General features: G+C 43.0%; 1 protein-coding gene across 1 annotated transcript in view; it reads right to left on the bottom strand.

Annotated features, from left to right (window-relative positions):
- The window catches only part of grid1a (glutamate receptor, ionotropic, delta 1a), a gene marked incomplete at both ends in the record, with an annotated part of 225587 nt that overhangs the window by 10188 nt on the left and 188272 nt on the right, over positions 1 to 27127 (bottom strand). Inside the window, 4 exons of the mRNA XM_080849389.1 lie at positions 12445 to 12583; positions 15369 to 15699; positions 16095 to 16292; positions 17232 to 17333. Coding sequence (XP_080705515.1) covers positions 12445 to 12583; positions 15369 to 15699; positions 16095 to 16292; positions 17232 to 17333 — 770 coding nt within the window. The remainder of the gene's footprint in view (positions 1 to 12444; positions 12584 to 15368; positions 15700 to 16094; positions 16293 to 17231; positions 17334 to 27127) is intronic.

Here is a 27127-nt window from a genome sequence, read left to right as displayed (position 1 = left end):
TAGTTACATACATGAAGTTGAAAATGAAACTGTAATGTTGTTTATTGATACATGGATGAATTCCTGATTATATTCGATGGACCGCATCTCATCTGGCCAAGAGACAAGATGATGAATGTGTGTGTGTGTGTGTGTGTGTGTGTGTGTGTGTGTGTGTGTGTGTGTGTGTGTGTGTGTGTGTGTGTGTGTGTGTGCAGGTCTCTGAGGCAGGAGAGGGATTTTGAAACTCTGGTGACTCTAATATTGGCACAATTAAATCTCTTCATAAACATACCCTGCAACCCAACTCCTAAGCAATACCCAAGCAATTACATCCTATTGATTAGGGTAAATGACTTCGGACCAGATAAGAAAATTATTTTAAGAAATGGTTTCATAAAATAAGAACTGCAACCAGTTGTCCTTCACCTCACTTTGCCCACACTGTGCTTTCGTCTGAGGTCACAGACCTGAGCGGTGGGAGATTTCTTTTCCTTTACTTTGTATTGATCAGGTGGAAGTGCCCTTAATGAAAAATCCACGTAAACCATTTGTCATTGCACAAACGACCTTTCACTGCGACCTGCTTCTAATGACCTTCCCCTGCTAACGACGGCGTCAGCACCAGTGAAAGGCACACCAGTTTGAACCATTATTCACCATATTTTAAAATGGGAGCTCTTCCCCTGACCTAAGTGAGGTTTGTCAAAGACCTAATCCATAACACACCATCTACAGTGGTTAGCCAATCTGTCACGTAAGGTAAATGTTAGACATAAAGAAGTAATTATGCAGATTCCCACTGCTCCCTCAACCCATGTTGAAACAGCAGACCTATTTTCCTTTTTCTTTGCAGCTGACTGAACTTTCTTTCATGCTTTGTAAATACCCGTGTACCTCAATCTGTATTCCCTATCACCTTTTTTAATTACACTGCGTCCAATTACGTTACATTTCCATGAATCAAATTGCACATCTCCAGCTAATAAAATCTGGACAATTAATCAATTTAATTAACTCTGTATATTGTGTGTGCCTGTTTAAAACAACTGTGGGGATGGTTTATGCCCGCCATCACCCTTCTGACAGAACGATTTATGATGGTGGGCTTCTCACACTCAAGGCCCATTGAGTCCGGAGTTAAAAATGACTTGAGCTGCTTGCTCTCGATCGCTGTACAAGCGATAGTCGGAGCTGAAGCATTGTGTAATTTACACCGAATGTCCACGGTGCAACCATCTCTGAAGTCTTTCAGCAGCCAAAGACACAGTCAAATTGAGATAATTACCTGAGAGTCAACAACAACGTCATACATTCAAGTCCAGAGATTTTTTGTATTCATTAAAGGGGGCCGATGAGTTTAAGAGACCAACCCACATGTCTGTTTTACAGACAAAGGCTGTAGACAATACAATTTTCAAATACTGGTACAGAGAATCTCTCAATAAGAGCCCCCCAAAAACACTAATGATTCAGAAAGGTCACAAGGGTTATTGATTTAATTTTACTTTTACTTAGTCCAATGTGGTTCATTTGTCTGGTTAATTACAATGAGGTTACTAATCAGATATCAAAGCAATTATAGAGGCGAGTGCATAACCAAGGAGTAAAGATAAATCAATACTGTACAATTCTTTTTAATGCCATACGAATAGACAAATACCAGGAGGTTCATAAAGACGGATAAAGTAGCAATTATAAGTTATCAGTTCAGTGGACTTCACCTTGTCTGGATTTTGTTTATGCAGGTCTATAGGTGATGACTGGAGCGCTTACGCAAGAATAATCATTTCCTGCCTCGAAACATCTCTCGTCTTGTGTTCTTTTCATGTATAATGATGTCTTATCATTGTGAGAAATAGCTAATCCCTGTTAAGAATAATGTTGCAGAAGAAAACCCATAGAACCATAGAAGGCTTAATAAGCACCTTCATCAACTACCCTCCTGTGAAATCCCATAGAACCATAGTAGGCTTAATAAGCAGCTCAATCAACTTCCCTCCTCTTAAATAACCTATAGAACCATAGTAGGCTTAATAAGTACCATCAGTTGCAGTTCTACTTTCATCTACTACCCTCCTCTGAATATGCATATGGCCCTTTTGAATCAGTGTCCATCAGCTTTAAGCCCACCGTTTATATGGTCAGAGGCAAAAGCAATAGATCACAGACAAAATGTGCCATTAGCTTGAATGGCGAGGTGGAAAATCCATTTTGATCTATACAATTCTTGTCTGTATAAAAGAAAACAGAGCAAGGCAGCCTTTCTCAAAGCCAGGCAGCAGGGTCTGGATGAAAGGAGTGAGATTGCTCTTTTTTTTTTTTTTTTTACACCTTGATTACAAGGTAGGATGACACTGTAGCACAGAGGCATGCACAAACAAAAACACACGGCTGTTAAAGGACTCTTCTTCAGCATCCTATTCACATCCTTAAAAAGACCTTGCATTGTAGTGATGTGAAATTATACTTAGCCAATTATGTTGATGTAACATTAGCTCTGTGATCCTGTCCAAAGTGGACCACTACAAGATACAAGATGGGACAAATCCCACTTATGTTTGTCTTTCTAAAAACTGAAAAGACAAGACAGAATACAATTATTGTTGAACAAGAACAAAGATGGCCAAACTGTCTTAATCTGTTCAACAGGTGTAGATTGAAAGTCCTCTGCTGGTGGTATGCCAGGTGCATTTGTTAAATGGACAGCACGTTGTGCATGCATGTTTTTCTTCTCTGAACAAGCTTAAAATAAGCTATATGTGTCCATTCAATAACTGGATGCAAAGGGACGAACTATGGTAAGTCTTTATTGACCTCTCATGGGCATGGAATAATATTTTAGTGTTTTATGTATCATTTCTCAATGTCTTGTCTTAATCTGTCTTAATCTGTTCATTTAGAGAACATACTTATTGATCTCTTCTGTAAGAAGCTCAGTATAGTAAATTAATGGATGCGTTTCTCTTGCTAATAGCTAACAGCTCACACATTCAAGGACTTCAAGTAAATCATAGACTGGCGGGACCTTTTTGGCCATGGTGGTGCTTGTCTCAGTAAGTCATATAAACAATAATAATCATGTTTGTAAAACGTATTTACTTCGCCTGTAATAAACTCTATTGAGAGATGATGTTTTCTGATATCAATCACCTATACAGTTGTATTACATATGCCATGCACTTGCTATGACATCACCACTTTGACAAACTGTTGTGTCCTCTTGTGTTTGTGTTTTGGGGTGGCCAGGTAAAAAGATAACATAAAAAGAGGACAAACCATAAATTTAAAAGAAACTACTTTTTTAGTCCTCTGTCCCACTTTATGAGGGTGCCTGCATGTCTTTCACAGGTGTAGATTGAAAGTCCTCTGCTGGTGGTATGCCAGGTGCATTTGTTAAATGGACAGCACGTTGTGCATGCATGTTTTTTTCTCTGCGAAACCTCACATCTACAAACACCTCACATTTGCAAACCAATGTCAGAAGCCATTGGGAGCAGTTTGGGGTTGGGTTTCCTGCTCAAGGACACTTCAATATACAGCCAAGAGGAGCTCAAAATCGGCAGCCCTCCAAATCCCAGATGGATGCTTTACATCCAAAGCCACTTTGACGCCATTTCACTTTAACTTTTCCACTCTAGAACATCGACTCAGCCTTCTTACTTTGTCTCAGATTAGTTGTAATCTTACCAAACCTGTCATAATAATAATTATTATATAGACCCAGTGTCTCTAGAAACCATATCTTATGAGTTGTGATGTGCCCTAAGATTCAGTTGATGGGCCAGTTGTTATTTAAATACCCTGAAAATTAAAATGTTCTGGTATTGTAAGTAAATACAGTATCTATTTGAGATTGGTTTATGATAGTTAATATCCCTTAATGGTATTTCCACTCTCTACCTTACTGATATTCAAACCTGTTTGTAACCCCTTTTTCTATAGTGTCTATCAAAAGAAAGTCGGCCTTCAGCAATCAGAAAGAAATCCCTGAAAAAACATCTGAGAACCATAAGCCATAGCTTAACCACACCTGATTATATTTCTGTTTTATTAGATAGAACTATACTTATAAATAAAAAAGCAGCAACCCACTGGTTTAAAACAATCAAAACAACAGAACAAGAAACATAAATAGCATCAAGGCAGTATGTTATCTAGGTAGAAGAACAGTTTGTTAAATAAGAAACAATAATGGAATACATCCCAAAAAAATCTCACAAGTCTGGTGTTTATGACCTTGCTTCATCTCTAGTAATGATTACAACCCTTGCGAAGGACCGGGCCGTGGTAATAGGCTGCTATCATGCACTGCCAGAGTCTTGTGATCAAAGCAAGGATAACAAACAAGGCCATTAAGCAGTAGCAGGTGTGCTTCATGCGGGGCGTGTGAATAAGCACTGGCTGGATGACAGTGCACGCTAATTAGTGCCTGCTTCACACAAATGTTAGCACTGGGCCCAACAGGGCTTCGGCTAGCAGCTAGCAGAGTGGACCAGTTTGTCTCCACTTACACAAACACGTCCGGACACTTTCTGGCATGAAAGTACACAAGTACATACACACACATACAGAGAGAGAGAGAGAGAGAGAGAGAGAGAGAGAGAGAGAGAGAGAGACAGAAACGCAGCCCACTCAAACAAATATGCACACTCACAGACATGACTATCCAAATAATTATGGTTAATTGCACTATCACTGATTGCTAAAAGACACAAATGTCTCCCCTTTCTACTGACTTCATCAGTGTAATTATGCACTTCAATGGCAGCAGCCTTTAAGAGTGTGATTCAATGCAAGAATTAGAATAAATGTTCATAGCTACCCCTCTTATTTCAGGGGGCTGGCTCTGCCTCACAAGCTCTGGTTCAGTTTGTATGAATTCAAAAGCAAAGACACACTATGAATTAAACTATATATTTACGGAAAAGGTAACCTTGTGCATTTAGTTAGCAGATACCATGTGTGCTTATTTGGTGAAATAAATCTAGGGCTAATCAATTAGACAAACACTGTATTTGTGACGGATACAGTCGTTCACAGAAACAGAGTGAGAAGGGTGGATTTTGGAGTGAGGAGGGTGGAGTGAGAAGGGAGGAGTGAGGAGGGTGGAGGGAGGAGTGAAGAGTGATGAGGGAGGAGGGAGAGGAATGTAGTGAGGAGGGTGGATTGAGGAGGGTGGAGTGAGGAGTGAGGAGTGATGAGGGAGGAGTGAGGAGGGTGGAGTGAGGAGTGAGGAGTGATGAGGGAGGAGTGAGGAGGGTGGAGTGAGGAGTGAGGAGGGTAGAGTGAGGAGAGAGGAGTGAGGAGGGTGGAGTGAGGAGTGAAGAGTGAGGAGGGTGGAGTGAGGAGTCAAGAGTGAAGAGGGTGGAGTGAGGAGGGTGGAGGGTGGAGTGAGGAGAGAGGAGTGAGGAGTGATGAGGGAGGAGTGAGGAGAAAGGAGTGAAGAGTGAGGAGGGTGGAGTGAGGAGTGAGAGGAATGTAGTGAGGAGGGTGGAGTGAGGAGGGTGGAGTGAGGAGTGAGGAGTGATGAGGAGGAGGGAGAGGAATGTAGTGAGGAGGGTGGAGTGAGGAGGGTGGAGTGAGGAGGGTGGAGTGAGGAGAGAGGAGGGTGGAGTGAGGAGAAAGGAGTGAAGAGTGAGGAGGGTGGAGTGAGGAGTGAGAGGAATGTAGTGAGGAGGGTGGAGTGAGGAGGGTGGAGTGAGGAGTGAGGAGTGATGAGGAGGAGGGAGAGGAATGTAGTGAGGAGGGTGGAGTGAGGAGGGTGGAGTGAGGAGTGTGGAGTGATGAGGGAGGAGTGAGGAGGGTGGAGTGAGGAGGGTGGAGGGTGGAGTGAGGAGGGAGGAGTGAGGAGTGAAGAGTGATGAGGAAGGAGTGAGGAGGGTGGAGTGAGGAGTGAAGATGGTGGAGGGAGGAGTGAGGAGGGTGGAGGGTGGAGGGTGGAATGAGGAGGGTGGAGAGTGGAGTGAGGAGGGAGGAGTGAGGAGTGAAGAGTGATGAGGAAGGAGTGAGGAGGGTGGAGTGAGGAGTGAAGAGGGTGGAGGGAGGAGTGAAGAGTGATGAGGGTGGAGGGTGGAGTGAGGAGTGAAGAGGGTGGAGTGAGGAGGGTGGAGGGTGGAGTGAAGAGGGTGGAGGGAGGAGTGAAGAGGGTGGAGTGAGGAGGGTGGAGGGTGGAGTGAAGAGGGTGGAGTGAGGAGTGAAGAGGGTGGAGTGAGGAGGGTGGAGTGAGGAGTGAAGAGGGTGGAGTGAGGAGTGAAGAGTGATGAGGAAGGAGTGAGGAGGGTGGAGTGAGGAGTGAAGAGGGTGGAGTGAGGAGTGAGGAGGGTGGAGTGAGGAGTGAAGAGGGTGGAGTGAGGAGGGTGGAGGGTGGAGTGAGGAGTGAAGAGTGATGAGGAAGGAGTGAGGAGGGTGGAGGGTGGAGTGAGGAGTGAAGAGGGTGGAGTGAGGAGGGTGGAGGGTGGAGTGAGGAGGGTGGAGTGAGGAGTGAAGAGGGTGGAGTGAGGAGTGAGGAGGGTGGAGTGAGGAGTGAAGAGGGTGGAGTGAGGAGGGTGGAGGGTGGAGGGTGGAGTGAGGAGGGTGGAGGGTGGAGGGTGGAGTGAGGAGTGAAGAGGGTGGAGTGAGGAGGGTGGAGTGAGGAGTGAGGAGGGTGGAGTGAGGAGGGTGGAGGGTGGAGTGAGGAGTGAAGAGGGTGGATGGGTCATTATTGTGATTATGTGTATTCTTTATTTCATGCAAGGGTAATTTGAACAAATGTAAATATGCACACAGATATCAAAGGATGTCCTTTATTTACTACAACTCTCTCTCTCACACACACACACACACACACACACACACACACACACACACACACAGACAGACTAACCAGTGCATATGGATATGGTATTGCCCCTCTCTTCGGCCTAAAGCTTGACTAAAGCATGATTTAATTGGAGAGGGCATGTTCAGCTTGCCTAATGTCTGCCATATTATCTCTTATGTATGTTTGTAAGGTGTGTGTGTGGACCAGCCTTTTTTCAAAACTGAATGTCTGGGCCTGCATGAATCCTTATCCTTGTGATACAGAAAGGCAGAAGTTGAGGGAGCTATAGTATAATGCTGGAAGGCATGAGTCTCAAGTGACCGCTTGTTGTTCGCAGAGCCCTCTAATGAGCAAAACTAATTGAGTGTCAGAGAAGTGGGTATTTGGCACCATTAGCTGGTTTAAAGTGAAAGTGATAGCAGGACATTCATTTACTTTAAACAAGTGGGGATGGCTGACATAAGACAAAAGATTCACAGGGACAGAGACATGAAAGAGGAAGACTAGGCAGTCCAGGAGGCCTTGAGTATCCTGGGGGATCCGTGGCATCTATTGATGGAGGACAACTCAAGATCGAAGGGGAGGAGGTTCCTGGGGGAAGGAGGCACCAGAGGTGGTCCATACGCAGGATCCTGCCACAGAGAGGAGGGGTGAACCAGGGTAGTAGAGTGTTGGAGGGAAGGCAGAACCACACAGCTGCTGCCACTGTCCCCACTGAGGGTTGAGACAAGTGCAGTTACACTGCTGGGGAGAGAGAAGGGGGCACTGACTGGAGGTCGAATCAGCTGGGTGTGAGCAGCTGTGAGAGCAGTAGTCACAAAGTAGATCAGAGGTTGTCACAGTTCCCAGGAGGCTGTGTGTGCGTGATGGGTTGGGTGGGGTGGGGGGTGGTTAAAGAGGATAGAAAAGAACCAAAAGATGCTAACTGGTGAAAAAGAGGGGTGGGTCTGGTGAAGGAAAGAAGGAGAAGGGGTGACATAGCAACTGGGTGGCTGAAGGGCATTAGCCAGCTCAGCACCTTCAGGTGACACAGGAGGAGAGAAGGTGATCCGTGTGCTGATGCGGAAGGCTGACTTAAGGACCCATGCTGTGCTGGTCGCGTCTTAAGAGCTAGAGGTGAAGGCCTGGATCCAGGCAGGAGAGGGAAAGGAGCATGGGCAAAGCTGCTGGCAGTGGAGGGGAGAGAGACAAGGACCACATCAGCCAGAGAGGAAGAGAGTGGAGAGAGACATGGACCGCATCAGCCAGAGAGGAAGAGAGTGGAGAGAGACATGGACCGCATCAGCCAGAGAGGAAGAGAGTGGAGAGAGACATGGACCGCATCAGCCAGAGAGGAAGAGAGTGGAGAGAGACATGGACCGCATCAGCCAGAGAGGAAGGGACTGGGGGGAGACAAGGGCTGAATCAGCAAGAAAGGAAGGGAGTGGGGTAGAGTGGCCTTGGTACGGGAGGGGGACGAGCCTCAGCTAAGGAGCTATTCACGCAGGGGAAACTGAGGACTTGTCCTCAATTGTCAATTTTGTCTCCATTGCTTCATCATGAGAGTTGCATGCTCCTCAATGCATTGTTCAGAACAAAAAAGGTACCCATGTGGCTGGGTGCCTTGAGAGCCCCGTCAAAATGGAAACTAGCAGCAGCCCATTCGTAGAATGGCATAATGTGTCAATATATCCTCATTTCCCTACTGTGTGCTACGCAAAACTACCTTGACTGATTCTTGCTGTCTTACTGGCTGACATAATGCCATACATGTGTCCTTTTCTCAAGTGGTAGTCAATGAAACAAAACCAAACAGCGGGTTGTTTTGCATTGAGAGCATGACGACTTACAGATGGAGATCTACAGACCTACATGCTACACTGAGAGCTGTTCAAGGATATCATGTGATTTATAAAGCTCATTTACTTTCTTTGATAGATTGAAAGAACTGTTGTGTGTTAGAACTCAAGACTCAAAGAAGAAGGCAAGGAAAATTCACCTTTGCCCACGAGAAACAAGCGGCAGAATAACTGGCGCCTGTGAATTGGAAGTTGCTATCATTAAACATTTCCTAATAGCACAGGATCTCATAAATGTGCTACGGGGCACCATTGACCTGCTTTGAGCCTTCCTGATAAATTAATGGAGCAAGATAAAACGTGGCTGTTGGCATAGCGATATTTGATAATTATCATGAACTGCTTCTAAAGTTTAGAGAAGTATTAAGCGAACTGAATGATTTAGGTGGAAGGGGTTAGCTCAAGGGTGAGAGCTTACACTTAAGTATCCGGCTCAGGATGCAAAATTATTCACAATCGAATACAAACCCTTTAAAAAGTTCAAAAATAGCAAAACAAAAATGAAAATCAGCATGGTAGCAGACAACCCACAAGATCCCAATCAGTTATGTTGTTTGCCTCACTAAAATGTCTTATTAAACTTTGCTAACTAGACAGGGTTCAGACCTGGGCCCAGTTTCCCGAACGCTAAAAAGGACTTGAAATCGGTCGTAAGAGGGATATTGCAGAGCGGTTTCCCGACGCCGCACTTACGGCAATAATGAGTCTATGATGTCGCCAAAATCCACGTAGCCGTTAAGATACATCGTTATCGGGAAACTAGGCCCAGGACAATAAAGCATAGCTTCAAGTAATCACTGTGTTCTATGTATATAATTCGTAAGCTGCCACTAAAGGCAGGGGTCTATAATCTTATTTGGTCACATGCAGCTAGTGTTACAGTGAAACTGGCTTCCTTGCAAGCTGAAAGAGGGGAAGCCCAAAAAGATTGCTGCAAGCTTGTGGAAAATATTGGACATGAACGACAAATTTGAGTCGCACAGGTCTATACACTATAGCACACAAAGTTTGCAGAAGCAGACTTATGTTCATCTCATTTGTCCCTGAAATCATGCGAGACCCGTAGATTGTTTAAAAGGGCACTTAAAGTCTTGTTCACTGAACTTCTTCTTATAATCTTAATTGTCTATGATTATGCCATAATGATTACAGTTTAAAGCATTATCCTCTGGATAAGCGGATAATTTGAGTATTTTACTAATGATGGGGCTTGGTCTTGGTATCAAAGATATTTCTGTTTAAAAATTGAAAACGAGAATCCAGATCTAGTTCATTTTTTTGTTTAATTGCCCATAAAATCTGAGGTATATTTCAGGCTGTTTAAGGTGAAAACTGTGGTGAATAGCTGGACAGACAGCAGATGTTGTTTCGCCCATATGACAATTGCACAGATGAGCTAATTAAGATTATAAGAAGAAGGCTTTAAGTGTTGACTGTTGCAGACAGGATGACCACAAAGGGAGGCTGCAAAAAGGTTGAGGCCTGAGGAACACCCAAAGCTGAGGCGAGAACGAGCGAAGGCTGCGGCGAAGGCTGCGGCGAAGGCTGCGGCGAAGGCTGCGGCGAAGGCTGCGACGAAGGCTGCGACGAAGGCTGCGGCGAAGGCTGCGACAAAGGCTGCGGCGAAGGCTGCGGCGAAAACATGCGAAGCTGCGGCGAGAACGAGCAAAAAGTGCGGCGAGAACGAGCACCAAAGCAAATGCCACCATGGAGTAGGGAAAGGCGGGAACTAATGACTTCTGGGAGATTGATGCAGGCGGTGCAGCAGCTTTCTGCCCATTTGTCATTCAACTCCTGAACCTCTGCATTGGAACGGCATAAAGAGAAACATGAGGGGCTCGCCACGTTTCATTATTCAGCAGTCATTCTTCCCTGCCTATCAGTTGGGTCAAAGAGCTTTTTCTCCTCTTTTCCCCCCACAAAGCTTATACCAGCATAGCATTATTTCCCTCTAGGTAGACTTCATGTGGATTTCCCAATTGGTGTAAGGTTGGGCATTTGTTAAGGATTTGTAATTTTGTTTTACATGCTGGTGAAACCATACCGATTCCTCTGCAGGGGATGGTGACATAAGTAAAACTGTGTTAATAGCATTGATTATGTTGAGTATGGAGACGTATGAATGGTATTTCAAGAACAATCGTGGGCTTTCTCTCTCTCTCTCTCTCTCTCTCTCTCACTCAGGGCCTTTTCTCTCTGGCCCTGTGTGCCGCTGCTTGACATTTTCCCTGACAAATCAGACTCTCTCCACCTCCCCTGTTTGTCCAACACCCATGTAATGAAATCAAACACAACCCGGAGCTAAGCGCTTCTCTGCAGAGATGAGCCGAGAGGAATAAATTAGATCACCTGGCAGATAACATTTACAGAGATGAGAGAAAACCTAGTCCACATGAACTGGGCCAATTCCATTTTGGGGTCTGCAAGTGCCGCGACGATACATCCACACGCCACACAAACGGCAGGGCAGCATGACATGTTCTACATCAACAATGTCTGTCTTTCCTCACACAAACATTTCCGTAATTTCTCGTGTTTCTGGTAGTTGTAGCACTGTTCAGAGCTTTCACAGGGCAATCTGTTTATGTCACTGCGAGTGGGAAGACATGAAAGACAGCAAAAGGAAAAACCATAGATTTTGAAAAGCCAATAGCTAATTGTCATTCATGTAGACTGCTTGTCTAACTTCTGTATTTTTCTGCCTTGATTTGAAAACTTATGGAAGGAAATATATATAACTGTTATCTTCTTCTTGTTCCTTTTACTCAACCTATTATTTTAACAGCCAGCTACACAATTTTTGTGAAAGCTTCTTTCTATGAAGAGCAATTTTTGTGAAGTCATAGTGTCTACATCTCTGAAATAAAATTTGGTCAAATGATCTTCATCCAAAGAAAGCCATCAACAGATAATGTCCAGAAAAGTATGCAGTTAGTGGTCAAATTTTACTCTTATGAAAGAAATAAACACAAGGGAAAATGGATGAGAAATATGTGAGGAGAATGTCAATGGAAAGGCCGTCTTTCAGATGCTAATGGAGAAAAGATATCTTGTTCTCTATAATGTAGCTGTTGATGTACTGCTCACAGAACAGAGGACATGAAAATAAGAAATACATTAAGACAGCCAGATATCTCAAACCGTTGTTCTATAGCTCATAATGACCTCATTTCTCATAATGGACAAAGACGTTTGGCAAGTGGCTATCGGCATTTCGAAAAATGATTTGAACTTAGTGTAAAAGAAGAACATAAGATACAAAGCCCTCAAGCTGAGTTTCCGACTCTTCAAGACACAACTAATCTGAGCTCCGTAAGAAGAGCTTTTCAAACTGCACTCCAGTGAAGTATGATCTCGAAATAAAATAGTGCACTAGACCTGATCCCTGTGACCTTGTGCTACTTCGAGCATTTAAACATGTGACATTGATGTTGAAGTTAACTTACAACAGCAAAGACAACCAGCCTGTACAGACATGAAACTAAGTGTTCTAGGTCACTAGCTTTATTGCAATTGTGTCTCTGAGGGGATTTACTATGACACCATCTTGATTGTTTACACCTTTTCAGTAGGTAATCTACTTGATGTATTGCTTACTCCAACACCCAAACACACACACACACACACATACATATATACTCTACACTGTTCACCTCACACTAATTTAAGAACAGCACAGATCTGCCATGTGGTTAATTTCTCAACCTGTCCAAGTGCATATAGCTGTGCTGTTGCACACATGGTATAGAGAACATGGCCTGTGTGAACTGTGAAAGTGAAGGGGGTGGGGGTGGGGGGGGGGGCTTCAGAGTGGGAAACACTTACCTCACGGCGTTGTCCATGCGTGAGACGGTGAGGTAAGCAGCCAGGTTTGCGGTGTAGGACGAGCAGACGATGAGTGTGAAGAGCCACCAGCTCCCCATCACAATCCTCAAGGCCACCGAGCTCATGATGGAGTCTCCACCTACCACAGATGGAGGGGGGCAGTAAGGACACAAGAAAGGATCAGTGTTTCCTCCACTACTACCGCTCCGAGCATCTGTTACTCCCACAACACTAGGGTTGTTGTCTTCCAGTTTATTCATCTGTGAGGCTCAGTGTCTAATGCGTTTCTGGTATCGGTACTCTATCACTCACCTTCATTATTGTAAGCATTGGGAACTTTTCAAATTCAATAGGTTAGAGATTACTAGTTACCCTGTTGTCATAAGTAATGTACTTAACTATTTTAATTACTTCATCAATGTAATGTTATTTACATTAGTCTTAAAACAAGATAACCTGTCAAAAACAATGCTCAAAATATGAGTTTGTGAATGAATGGAGTCTGTCAAAGCAACAGAATGAATGTGATATTCTACATATAGCCTAAGCTTGAAAGTTTTTCAAAAAGAATATATTTGGATGTAACCCTGATAATTTGATAATTGAATTGCCTTTTCTCAATGACGGTAATGGATTACAATAACATTTCGTCACACATTTTCTGAGGAGCACACACACACACATTTCTCCAGTCTTCTATTTATTTTGGCTTTGTTTGCTCATTCACTGTGGCCTTTCTCATCATCTTATCTCTCTGGCTTCTCAGATCTGAGTTGGGTCCTGAGACTGAGACACATAAGCTTTTCTGAAAATGTCAATATAGGATTTCTCTTGTGGATAAAGTCATAGAAATGGCATTGAAGAGAGATAGAGAGGAATAGAGAAAGAGAGAGAATGGAATGGCATGGAATGGAACATCCCCGAGGCAAGAAATACTCTTTTCTGATTGGCTGGCAGTTGGCCAGTAATTCTCTATAACAGGACATCTATAAACAAAAGTTTCCTCACTGCTCTCTATTAACGCTATGGAAACTTGGAATGGTAACTATAACAACCATAGTAAATATTGGCTGATTGAAAATCTGCCCATCAATAAAGGCAGGGAAGTTGATGAATACCTATTTTCGTATTACAATCGTTTTATAAGTAGTCTAAATGCGATGTACTCTGTGGGTAAATATTATGTCACCCACGAAAGTAGTACTACGAACTAAACAGGTTGCCCTTTTTAAACAGAACCAAATGTTTTCTTCATGGGCTATACGTGCCTAAATGCATGTGTGGCAACCAGGGTATGAGCAGCAGCATAACGGCCTTCAAGGTGCCCCATTATATGAAATTAACTAATGGAATTTAAATGAACTTAAATTGGACTTGCCTCCGCCTGTCCATTCATTTGGTACAACAGGACATCTCGGGAGCCTTCATCCCTTAGGTATTATAGTAACCATTGTTGGGACAGGAGCTACAGTATGTTTGGGCATTCTGAGTTGAATCACGAACCCGAGGTGTTCAGGGAGGACTGGCAGCGACTCAGCAGGATGAGATGGTAAAGGTCAAGAGGTCAAGGGAGTTGTGTGGGCCAGACCTGCTGACCTCACAACGGGGGAGGGAGGCCGCAACACCCGGACAAAAGGTGGGCCATTGTCAAGAACACTCAGTCCAATCGCCAAATTAAAGTTGTTGTTTTTTTCTCTTCTTTCTTTTAAAAAGCGTGTACTTTCATCCAACGGCAATGTCAAACAGTTTGCATCAGGTTCCAAATTGCAATGCCTATGCCATGCCCTTGAGTGAAACAAGAGCACACTGGAATAAAAACGCTCCAAAGCTTTAAAAAAAGAAGAAAGGTTTGTAAGAGCAAGTGATGGCAGCCTCCCTAAACGATAACCACTTGGCGTTTCAAAAGCAAGACGGGCCCAGAGCCAGACTTTGATAGATCCAGCTGCGAGGGTTCCGTGACACTGCTGAAGTAGTCATTTATCCAAATCTCAAATGCCTGGATCCCACCCAGCAGACCTCATATTCCTCCAATGAAAGGCACCTTTGGAGAACTGAAGTCTGCAGAATGTCGTCACGCGCTCACAAAAAGCCTTTGTGGGTGGATTGAATGTGTATGTAAATCCAGGGTGTTCCTGCCGACGTATCTAATGAACAGCTTGCTCATTCCTATATATTGACATTGACTTTTATGTCCACAGCACTGTCAGAACTGTGACATTTTCTTTCCTCATATTGCCTAAATCTCCAGAGCCCCGGAGGTTTATTTTCTTTCTTTATTCCCTGTAACCACTACCCACCTTGAAATTCAGACTGGGGTTTCTGTCCTCAGCTCCCAATCATTTCCATTGTACAAACTGTCAATACTTTCTAGTAACAGCCTTGGAGGAGAACACAGAACCGCTCGGTTCCCCCTAACAATTTAGAAGGCAACCTTGTGTTTTGTCCAAAATACTTTATTGCAGACATATGAGGGGCAAGGCAGCCTACTGGTGAAATGGCCCTGGGGAGAGCTGCCAATTTCATTCCAGGAGATTCTCAGCACAGATGGCAGATGCGACTTAGTGGAGACCCAACCCACTGAGGCTGGGTGAGCATCTCCACAATTTGATTTTAATTTGATGTTTGATATTTCCTTAAATGACAAATTTCATAGGATTGGTTTTGAGAAAATAATAAGGCCTCCGCCAGGGACGAAAGGGCTATTTCGCATATGGAGGTGTGTTGACCTTGCCAGAGAGGATGTCACACTATTTACACTTGGTACAGACTAAAAGCAGCATGCTGTCCCTGAATTCTGAAAGCTTCGGACAGTTGCCTTTTGCTGCTAAGCAAGTCATTTCGGGTAGTATTTACAATAGCAGTCTTAAAAAAAAAAGAAAAATCAATGGGAGTTGATTGTATCTCGAGTTAAGAAGCCCTCTTACCTTGCTGCATGAAGGCTCCGTAGACAATCCAGACGGCGCTCTGAAGCGAGGTGGAGGCAGACGGAGGCGCGTGGGGCCCAGGGAGGGTCTGAGAGCGAATCGTCTGGATGCGACGCAGCAGGAAGATCATGACCCCGACTACGGGGATGGCGGCGGCAATGCATGCCCACACAGCCAGATCGAAGGGCGCCAGGAGCGAGAAAATGTTGATGTTTTCCTGCGACTTCCTCATTAGGATGCCCACGGAGTAGTCCAGGTAGCGCTTGCTAAAATCAATCACGCTCTCTCGCTCCGGCGTGATGGTGATGGCTGAGATGGCCGCGTCAGCCTTCTGTTAAGAGTTTACACAAAAATGATTATGATCTTAATGCTGCAATTATTTCTTATATTTTTAACCTATTTCTTTTACTGTGGATGACACAATCTGTTGTATTTATTTATTTATATTTGTATCTCTGTCAAAAAGCTTTACATTCACACTCACTTTATTTGCACATTGCCTTTACAGAGTTTTGGTAGATTCAAGATAATTTCATGCAAAAGCACACTATAAATGTTATGTTAATGATGTTGCACTGCAGCTAAGTCCAATCGAAGGGGAATGTGTTCATATAAATATGGATATAAAAAAACTGGTTGAAATTTTGCATTGAAATCTTACTTACTCCCACTAATGAATACCCACACATGAACACACACTCTCATACCCACATGAACACAACTTGCCTTTCCAATGAGTTCTCCAATCATGCCATTCCAGGACCCATTGGGGAGCAGGGAGCCATATTTGCCGTCTTCTACCTGATAGATGTCATACTTAAAGCCTAAGATCCTGGATAGTGCATCCAGCACATCAATAGAAAAGCCTTTGTAACGTTTGGTTTGTCCTAGAATATTCTCTGCCACCATCACGAATGGTTCCTCCTGGGGAAAAAAGGTCACTTATGTTAAACTCCTTCTTAAATCCAGAATGTTTAAACCTTGATAGTTCTACATCATATGTATACATTCTGTTAGTCAACGATTCAAAACAATGCAGAACGCATCACAATACAATACAAAATAAAACCAGTTCCAGAAAAGTCTATTGCACCCTTAAAATGGCCTTAATGAACAAGCTTCAGACTGGAGATACATGACCCTACCTTACCCCACAGAAAAAAAGTAGAAGAGTGAGTGTGTCTCTAGTTACTGTCTCCATTAATAGCACCACTATCAACAACAGCCACGACAACAGCAGCAGAAGTTAATCTGGATCCAGGGTTTCTGCGGAGACCACTGACCTGTAACACTGCGCTCACAGAGGCGCAAGATGCTTCATCAGTCAGAAATTACCTCTCTAAATTTCGCTCTAGGACATTACGGGACGGAGGTGCAAGAGTGGCCAGGACAAAGTGTTACTGAAATTAGCCCCGACTCCACCATCCCTCTTGTATCTCAGAAAAGGGCCTCTGATCTAACACCTGAGGAAAGACTACTGGCTGCGAACTGAAGAGGCCAGACTTACTCCGAAAGGGAGAGCAAAACCATACGACCAGTATATACGTATATATATACAGTATATATTTAAAAGTGGACAGGAAGCAAGGCGGAAAAGACATGGGGAGAGGATCGGGAGAATGACAGCAGGCCATATTTGAACCTGTGTCCCCACGGGCAATGAAGCCTGTAAATGGGGGGCTTATCTGCTTGCGGCACAGTGCCCCCCCCATGACAAGTATATTCTGAACAATACACCACATGTTTTACAGCAATTTTATGAGAACTGCACAGGGTGAGGTTGACTGATGCCATGTCGTGAGAGATACTATTGTAGGGTGTGATGTGGTGTGCTGTTTGGTGTTTCTGTACCAGTTGACCTACCAGGAGAGTGACCACTTTCAGTGTGACGCCATGCATGCTACTCTCCACCCGGTTCTCTTTCAGGCTTCCATTCAACCCACGACTTGAGTCCCAGGTAGCCAACTAAGAGAGACAGGGGGAAGAAGAAAAGGGGGACACAAGTTATCACATACATGTGTATTAGTATTCATACAATATCACAAAACCTTCACACACACACACACACACACACACACACACACACACACACACACACACACACACACACACACGCACACACATACATTCACAGAGTGAGCTCACTTGTGAGAAGTTTTTGCTGAGGGGAGAAAAGAGTGAGGTGGGAAGAGCACAAAGAAAATAAGTTTGTTCCTCCTGGATTTTGTTGTTGTGGATTATACCCTGGGAGGAGTTCAAAGCTCTACTTACAGCCCAATACATTCCTTTTGTTCTCAAATGTATTTCCCTTTATTATTTTGCTAATGTCATTCATGCTATGAGGGGTTAAATTAGTTTGATAGTATTATGAGGTGTTTACAAATGCCCTCTTTGTCGGGGACAATCTTTTGATCCACTGTTTGTTCCTTTGTTCACAAATGAATCTCACTGTTTGATTACAAAAGTGGTGCATTTCTATTCATCTTTATCAGTTATGAACTTTGGACACAGTTTTTGAGTTCTTATGAAGTGTTCTGTTTGATATTTGATTGTAGTCTATTGTCTTGGCTTTTGTCTTATTAGTTTGGCTGCACTACAACACACACACACACACACACACACACACACACACACACACACACACACACACACACACACACACACACACACACACACACACACACACACACACACCACCACCACCACCACCACCACCACCACGAATAAGAAATGTGTCTGAAGTACTGTGAGTGTGGAGAGGTCATGCAGAGAGGCTTTCATATATGCGGCACACAGTTTGAATCAAACCCTGGCCGGCCTACACCCTTTGTGTGATTCGATTGGATAGGTGTGAACGTAGCAATCATACTCTGGTGTGGCACCATGTATGAGGGCCTCTAAACGCAGCCTGGTCCGGTGCTATTGCTGTGAGAACAGTTTGACCCAGCTGCAAAACAAGAGCTCAACACACATTGCATTGGTGTCGTGGGCGAGTAATTGCTGACAGGAAGGTTGTAGTTCGGAAGGAAGAAGAGGTTGAAATAAAGACCCGTAGAGCACATGTGGGCAAGCTAGGCTGTAGGCGTAGGCTGTGCTATTGGTAGTGATTACAGATATATAAATAAATAAATAAATCAGATAAAACACAAATAAATGAATCAGTAAACCACTTAATTAAAGCTATCCAAAATTATGTTTTCCTTTATGGCCAATGAATTAGTGGCTATTTTGGTATGTGAATGTTTGTTTAGATATTGTGTTTAAACGAATGAATGAAAGACTATTATACGCAGCCAAATGTATCAACTTCACTCTTTACACGATCAACTGACTATTATGGGGTAAAATGCTGTTAAGGTCTCTTTACCTCATGCAGCACAAGATTATCACACAAATAAAACAGACTTACAAATAAAGACAGACTCAAAAAACAAAGACTGCTTAAAATAAACAGCACAGATGAAATCCCTTGTGGCCACCTGAGGCATCAAAATGTCTCCTACCCGTCTGTCAAATACATGCAAATAAAGAGTGCCAGATCTTTTTACCTTCATGAGCAATAACAAATGTAACATCTTACTTGAAATCACAAGTCATATCAATATTAACACACACACAAAAACAGTTTGTCAAAATAAAGTAACAGCATACATTATCTCTTGCAAAAATGCAAAAGAACATGAAAGAGAGAAAGAAAGGGAGGAACAGAGAGAGAGTGAGTGAAAGAGAGAGAGAGAAAGGGATGGACAGAGAGAGAGCAAAAAGGAAGGAGAAAGGAAGGGACAGAGAGAGAGAGAGAGAAAGAAAGAGAGAGAGAAATGGAGGGACAAAGAGAGAGAGAGAAGGAGAGGGAGATCATTGTGTGTGCAGTGAGAATGATGATTTAACACAATTATCCCTAAACTCATCAGGGGTGGGAATTGCTAATCAATTACCACTAAGTGGAAATGCACAGATGATGAATGTGGCAAAACCGTTTGGAGTTCCTGTGACTCACAATCTCGCCAACGCTTTGAAAAGCCGCTCACGTAAACATCTGGTCGTCACGGCAACAGGCGTGGGCATCATCAGGTAGAGAATCCTCACTCACTTTTCACTCCACCCACCAAAGGCTGCTGCACACATAGGTGCTAACAAGCACTGCGCCCGCCCAATCAGCCAATCAGAGCACAGAAACGCACAGAAACATTCATCCTGCCCCATGTTCTATCTGGCCAGGTTACTGACAAGCAAAAAGATAATTAATCTGTCAGTTCCTTTTAGTTGCCATGCATTACAGTTTGTCAAACATTATACTCAGACATTATCCTTGTTACATAGTGGTTTTGTGGAGCATAAATATTCATGTATTCCATTTACTTCCCATCAGTATTTCCACGGCGATTGACAGTGACTGTGTTTTGTATTTTGGCCATGTCTGTCCTCGAGCCAACTGAATTCGAATTGCTGTTTTACAGGTACAGTTAGGAGTTGAGCTCTGTCCTACTGTCTCCATAGGGGTTGTCCCTGCAGCTGATAAGGTCATTTTAATTAATTGAAAATATAATCATATTCACTTTTAACAAAGCACTCTCCAACAAAACACTTCTTACTCAGATCCCCAGCCAAGCCACGGGCAATACTCCTGCGGGGGAAAAATAATAATTTGTTGTCTCACTGACTTCAATTTCCATTTCACATTTCCCCAAAGCAAAGTGCCTCAGATAACTACTATATATATAAAATAAAACACGTACTATTGCCTCAGCAGAGATTAGCAATAGCACCTCACCCCAAATATAGTTTGGCGATTACAGATAATACACCTGACGGTTCAGCTATACATCTGTCACAACTTTCACACCTCCAAACTAATTTATCCTGCGCTATCTCTGCCTTGACAAATGCATTAGCGTGCCAGGGAAACAGTCTGTCAGACTAGGCAGTGAGGTTTTGACCCCAAGTCACTTGCACTCATATCAGCCCGCCAGTTTGACCCCTGGAGTCCTTAGACTATGACAGGATGACAGAGTCTTTAGCACCTGGTGGGGTGATGTGTTCCATTAGTCGTCTGTGCTGCGCTGACTCTGTCCCGAAGCATAAAAATCTTCTTACTCTCTCTCGCTCTCTCTCTCTCCACCCCCTACCTCTCCCACTCCACTTCACTCCTCCTAAACCTGACGCAGGCACTCTGGCTGGCCGGAAACAGAAAAGCCTGTCACCACTCACTTTTGTTTCTCTCTTCTTCCCATCCATTTCTTTTCCCATTGCGTATTAAATGAAACTGATGGAGGGGTACAGGGAGAGGGTGGGGCAGCAGAGTGGCAACACAGGGCCGACTCCCAGAGGGCTAAGGTGCATGACATGGCTTTCTCCTCAGAGCTTGTCTGTCTGTTGGGCTGATGATTACCACTGGCATGTCTCTCTCTGAGGATGGACATGACCTCTGCTGGTAGGACTCCATCTTCTATCTCACACAAAAACAAATGTTTTTTTCATATACAGAAAAGCTCGGCATTATCCATTCTGAAACTGTTCAACAACTGTTTCATGTAGGTTTGGGTTTGCTACCTTGCTACACCCTCCATCTTAAAGTATCTTTATCCACAATCACTAGCATGATAAAGCATATCAGGCTTCTTCTTCTCTGTAAGGAAGGAGATGTCGCATCGGTAACAAAATGTCAACCATTCAAAAACAGTGGATAAGCTTCCTGTGGTTAAGATGCGTGCTGCAGGAATAAGCTTTTGTATAGCTAAACCTCATTTAAAGGGGTCGTGTTCTGAATTGGCCGGATTTGTGCTAACAGAGTAAGCATCTTTGGGAAGGTCTCTGGCGAAGATCCTGAGAAGCCCCAAAGGGAATCCCGGGAGTTTAGTGCGAATGCAGGGATCATGCAACGATTCCGTACTAACACCCTCGTTTTCTCCCTGCTGGGAATGACAATAGGAAGTGATGGGGGGAGGGGGAATATGCCAGTGTGCAGTAAACCAAATGCCCTGGCAGAGGAAGCATGTGGTTATAAAACAGCATACTGGAGGGAGATAAATGAGGTGTAGAGGAATATTGCATTCTCAGTATGCTTCCGGTTAAAACACCATTTAACATTAAGCTTTAGCAGGATAAACTACAGTGCTACAGAATTATGCTGACGGAGCTAACATGGCATTGACAATATTTTCAGGCTTGAAGGTGTTATGAGATGAAAGCAGGAAAGTCCAGTGTGCAGTGAGACTACATCAAGTATGGGGGTGTGATAAACACCGGTCCCTTCATGTTGACTAAAGTGATCCTTAAAGTGTGCACTGGAACTGTAGAACATCAAACTTGTGTCATATCAGATATCCTTCATCTTCATTAAGAAGCTGAACAGATGTAAACTTCTTGTAGTGATGTATGAAACTAAAACAATAGTTTAATAAATCTGCAAAACACTCCACTTACCCTATGAACAATTCACAGCTTGGGGACACTAGTGTTAGGGTCATCGTATCAGTGTAATTTCCTTTTATAATATACACCTGGCCTCCCTTTAAACACCTGCAGAGCTAGTACTACCGATGCAATTACAGTATGTACAGGGTATAGACTATATTTACCATCTCAATGGCAGGAATGAAATAACGGCGATAATTCTTAATACAAAGTTGAAGGAAAAAGAAAGAAATACAAATAATAAACTCAGTGTCCAGTTTGACTGAGTACCTTAGTTCCCATGCAGCTACAGTACTCTAGATTTACACTAGCCTTTGATACAAAAAAAAAATTGTTGCCAAGTTTCCATACCAACATGGAGATAAGAATTCTTTTTTTTCATTTCCATACCCCAGGCGGGTTTTCATCAACTCAAAGAGCCTCATTCCAGCCCAGAAAGGAAGTGTGTATTTCAGTTTTTCTCACTGTGTGTGTGTGTGTGTGTGTGCGTATGTGCGTATGTGCGTATGTGTGTGTGTTTGTGTGTGTGTGTATGTGTGTGTGTGTCTGAGTGCGTGTGTTTCAGAGGGACACACTGTGAGAAAAAGAGAGAGGGAGATGGAGAGTGAAAGCTCAGAAACAGAGGTTGATACAAAGCAGAGCCATAGAGTGTGAAAGCTGAGATCTGTGAGTTATTTTAAAATAGTACATTTCAGCTGGGACATTATTATGAACTGTGTGAGATGGCTGATAGCTTTATAAAATATTGAGACTGCAGCATCCTGTGACAATTAAACAGGGTTTAAAAGAGAGTGAGGGAAAGACATTATCCATAGGGGCTCCAATACACTGGTGTGTGTGTGTGTGTGTGTGTGTGTGTGTGTGTGTGTGTGTGTGTGTGTGTGTGTGTGACGGCACGCAAACATATATGTTTTTAATGCCAGCCATGGAAACATCTTGTTTTTTCTCAAGTTTTTTTTAATGAACTAAGACCCCTGTTTAAATAATCGTGCCCAAGTAAAGGTAATTAATTAGACACTCATGATTATAAATCCGAACCTGCATCATATTCAGTACATAAGTGTTGTGCATCAGGGAATAAATACTAGCTTCTGACAAGGCTAGGGATTTCCTTCACAGACCCTACAAGAGACTCAAACAATTAACTCCCTTGCTAGGGAAGGCAAGGCCATGGAGTGTGACTAAAATGCCAGATTGTCTTTATATTCATGACAGTGAGCAAACATCTATCTATGGCAAAGACAGGTGGCAAGCTTCTCCTTTAAAAAATGCTTTAAGAATTATTCATCTTGTTTAGCGCTTAAATGCTTTGGGATCAAATGCCATCGTGACATATTTTAATCCAGTTTAAGATAGAACAGACACACTTGTCACATTAGAATTAAAAAATAGTTAGATCCTTTAATTAATTTAGACTAAGGAATTAACAATTAAATAAATTGATGGTGATTAGGAAATTACACAGAGACTTCACAAACATTAGTTGTGCATATTTATAATGATACCAAGCAAAAAACAAAAAAACAAAACAATGGTTCATTTAAGTACCTTTTCAAATATAAAAAATATGTCACGCACTCTCACAAACAAAACAGATATTCGGGATAATTAGTGCTAGGCATACTTTTAGTTATTTAAAATATTGACTGCAGGCAGGAGAGATGTCTGAAATGGAAAATCTTTTTTTTTTCGTGACTGCACTGATGTGATTAAAGCTCACTGGTGTATTTTCAGACTGTTGCCATTTTCCTAATTGCATCAAAGTGAATGACTGAAGCAGGTGCAGAAGATTAAACAGAAAGCAAGTACCAATGTTCACTAAGAATTAGGAGACTTATTTAAATGAATACATGCAAGAAATTAATCTAAATGTCTTTCATAGTTTTCACATTTTTTGTGTGTAATCTGGGCTGGACTAAACCTTTTGGTTATACAGAAAAAAACATGCTCTGGATAAACAAGATAAGTGAAATCATGGAGGAAGTTGATAAGCATAACAAACAAAAGTCTGGTCAATTCAAAAGGAAGCAGATGAAAAGCAATGTGGAAAGGGCGATTCAGTGCAGCAAATAGGAGAAAATGAACATTTCTAGCTACACTTTAGTGATAATTCATGTGCTAAGCTCCCATATGTGTACACAGGCCATAATTTGCCAGACCTGTGGTATACTTTACAAAGGAGCAATCCAATAAGAAACGAAAATCTAAGAAGAGATCTCCTTATTCTCACCTAAGTGAGCAACAGGGAGATTTAAGCTTGAGTCTCCTTTTTCTCAGATTTATGTGTGGACCAAATCTCTCTGGTGTTACTGTAATGAAGAGATCTCAACAGGGTCACAATCTCAATAGAACATCCTCTGTTTCCATCTCAAGACAACCTTGGTGTTTGGGGATGAGGCGTAAATTTTAACAATACAATTCAGTTCAATTCAATTCAATTGTATTTATGTAGCACTATAACAATACAATTGTCTCAAGGCACTTTACATAGCTCAGAGCCTGAACCCCCTTAGTGCAAGCACAATGTCAACAGGGGCAAAAAAAAACTCCCTGTTAGACAGGAAGGAGCCTTAAGCAGAACCAAGGGGGGACCCATCTGCTTGAGGTTGGCCGGGTGGAGAACTGAAGGGGGGCATGGGGGAGGGTTGACATTAGTCAACAGTAACAATAGTATGCATTTAACTAGCCAATGACAAAAAGAGTGGGGTAACCAGACAAATATTTGTATGTGTAGTGATGCCGTAGTGCGTCTATCGGGCCTTTAAGAGCTATTTACAATTTACCATATTATGGTCATGGAATCCAATTAAAGTTAGCTTAAAAAGGTAAGCAGAAAACACAAATGACAGTTATAGATTGAGGACTGAAGATTAACACAATTATCATCCTGCTCTATATACAAACTACTTATGAAGTGCAGGCATCAGTATCTGAATCCGGTCTACTCAAGATCACCACTAATTATACACAATCTGTTATGGTTTTACATGGAAATAGGATCAACTTAATTCTGGTCATGATGTATGAGCCTTTCCCAATGTTGGGATAAAGACATGATGAAAGCCATGGACAAGGCACTCAGGTAAGGCTTTGCTGTCATAGCTGTCTGCACAGGCTGTGAGTGGCCTTACTTATCAGAATGTATCAGCATGTAAAATGATGAGATAAGCCTCTGTCCTTCTGTGTAGGGAGTCTGAGGTCCAGCCGTTTATAGGGCAGAATACTGATGCAGGTGTACGTACGTATGCACACACACACACACACACACACACACACACACACACACACACACACAAATATGTGTAAGGAAGCACGATCAACAGACAAGGAGAGTCCATTTCAATAGGAGGTGTGAGCATGATAAATCAATGGAAGACAGTCAGGAAGCTCTCAAAGCATGATGCATACACACGCTTCTCACAGTCTGTAAAGACACAGGCAGCGTGGCTTTAAGTGATTTCCAATAAAGGTCTAGCAGTATGTAAAAGCAGGCTTAACCCATGTCTTTCGTTATCATCTCGTTTTCCAATAGCCTCCGGGAGAAACCTCACAATCACGTCTGCATTGCATATTTCTTTTCTTCAGCTGTCACTGCTATTGTCCTTTTGTAATTTCATGTCAGAATGAAATGTGAAATGCAATTATGTTTTTACGTACATATGTGTATAGCATATTACATGTAATATCATACCTATCAACAAACAGAAGCATGCATGCATGCATTCAATGGAGAGAGAGAAAGAAACCGAGAGGGAGAGAGAGAGAGAAAGAGAGAGAGAGAGAGAGAGAAAGTATGAGAGAAAAAGAGTGGGTGAAAGTAAGAAAAAGATGTGGAGGTTCACTGCTCTGGATGTGCAGGAACCCCAAGCAGTGCACTGCCATAAACACTCGTTGGTAAACAAGACGCAAAGAGCATTTTCTCCCATCCATCCATCCCTGCATGCAGCAAAGCATGAGCTCAGAGCAGCACCTCTCTGACAGGGTGATTATCTTTGACTTTTTAACTCTTTCAATGCCACGGCAGCCACTGTGTCACCATGCACATACATTATCGAGGGAGAGCATGTCATTAAGCACGGACTGTCACTTTAACCTTTAATTAAGGAGGTTAATATGGGTGCATTTAGCCGGTTAGACACACTGGCTAATGTATCAGCCACACCGATGATGGTCTAAGGGTAATGATGAGGGACAAGTTGTGCATCTCTAATAATTCACATTTGACTCATTAATAGGGATGATGGGAGAGAAAAAAAAACGTTGATCATAAGGGATACTAACACAGGGGCGCAGAGGTGAAAGGAGGAGGTCAACTTTAATGTAACAACAACTTGCTCCTGACTGCACAGGAGAAAAACAGAGACTGCGTCAACAAAACAACTAAAAAATAAATTATGACTGAAGCAGAGGAGGGAAGAAAATCTACAAAGAAATAGAGGCAAAGCGAGAGAGAGAGAGGGAGAGACAGAGAGAGAGGGATAGGGAGAGAGAGAGAGAGGGAAAGAGAGAGAGAGGGAGAGAGAGATGGAGGGAGAAGCAGATGGAAGTACAGTGATGTGCTGATGTCTTGAGAAACTCAGTGTGCCTTCCTGGTATGACTGCTTTCCTCGGGGGAATGTGATGTTGATAGGGAATCATGTCTCTAAATATGTGCGCTGGATTATGAATATGTATTGCTCATGGAGGGGGATAGGAGGCAGTGGGCTTGTGTTCATTACCTTGCACCGAGTATGGCCAGGGGGAAGGATTCTTGTTGGTGGTGGTGCTAGTGGTATTATTGTTGTTGTTGTTGTTGCTGTGGCTGGTAAACAGATAGACAGGCTAGTAATGAACAACAACACTGAGTGCATTAGGCACCATTACCCTGACCCTACTACTGCCTCTTGTTCCTAATTAATTTAGCCAGGGCTTGCTGGACTATATGCGTGTGTGTCTGTTTATCTGTGTGTGTGTGTGTATGTGTGTGTATGTGTGTGTGTGCGTGTGTGTATGTGTGTGTGTGCGTGTGTGTGTGCGTGTGTGTGTGTCATTTTATTTATGTGTGTGCGTGTATATTTTTGTGTGTGTGTGTGTGTGTGTGTGTGTGTGTGTGTGTGTGTGTGTGTGTGTGTATATCTTTGTGTGTGTGTGTGTGTGTGTATCTTTGTGTGTGTGTGTGTGTGTGTGTGTGTGTGTGTGTGTATGTGTCTGTGCGTGTGAGTCTTTGTGTGTGTGTGCTTGTACATGCCTGTATGGGCACTGAATGTCTAAGCCTCCTGATAGAGTATGAGAAAGTTCTCTGAGACTTTGAGAGCAAGGGAAAAGAGAGAGAGAGAGAGAGAGAGAGAGAGAGACAGAGAGAGAGA

This window comes from Sprattus sprattus (assembly GCF_963457725.1).
Source record: "Sprattus sprattus genome assembly, chromosome: 12".
Lineage (NCBI taxonomy): Eukaryota > Metazoa > Chordata > Actinopteri > Clupeiformes > Clupeidae > Sprattus > Sprattus sprattus.
This window is presented reverse-complemented; position numbering and strand designations above follow the sequence as displayed.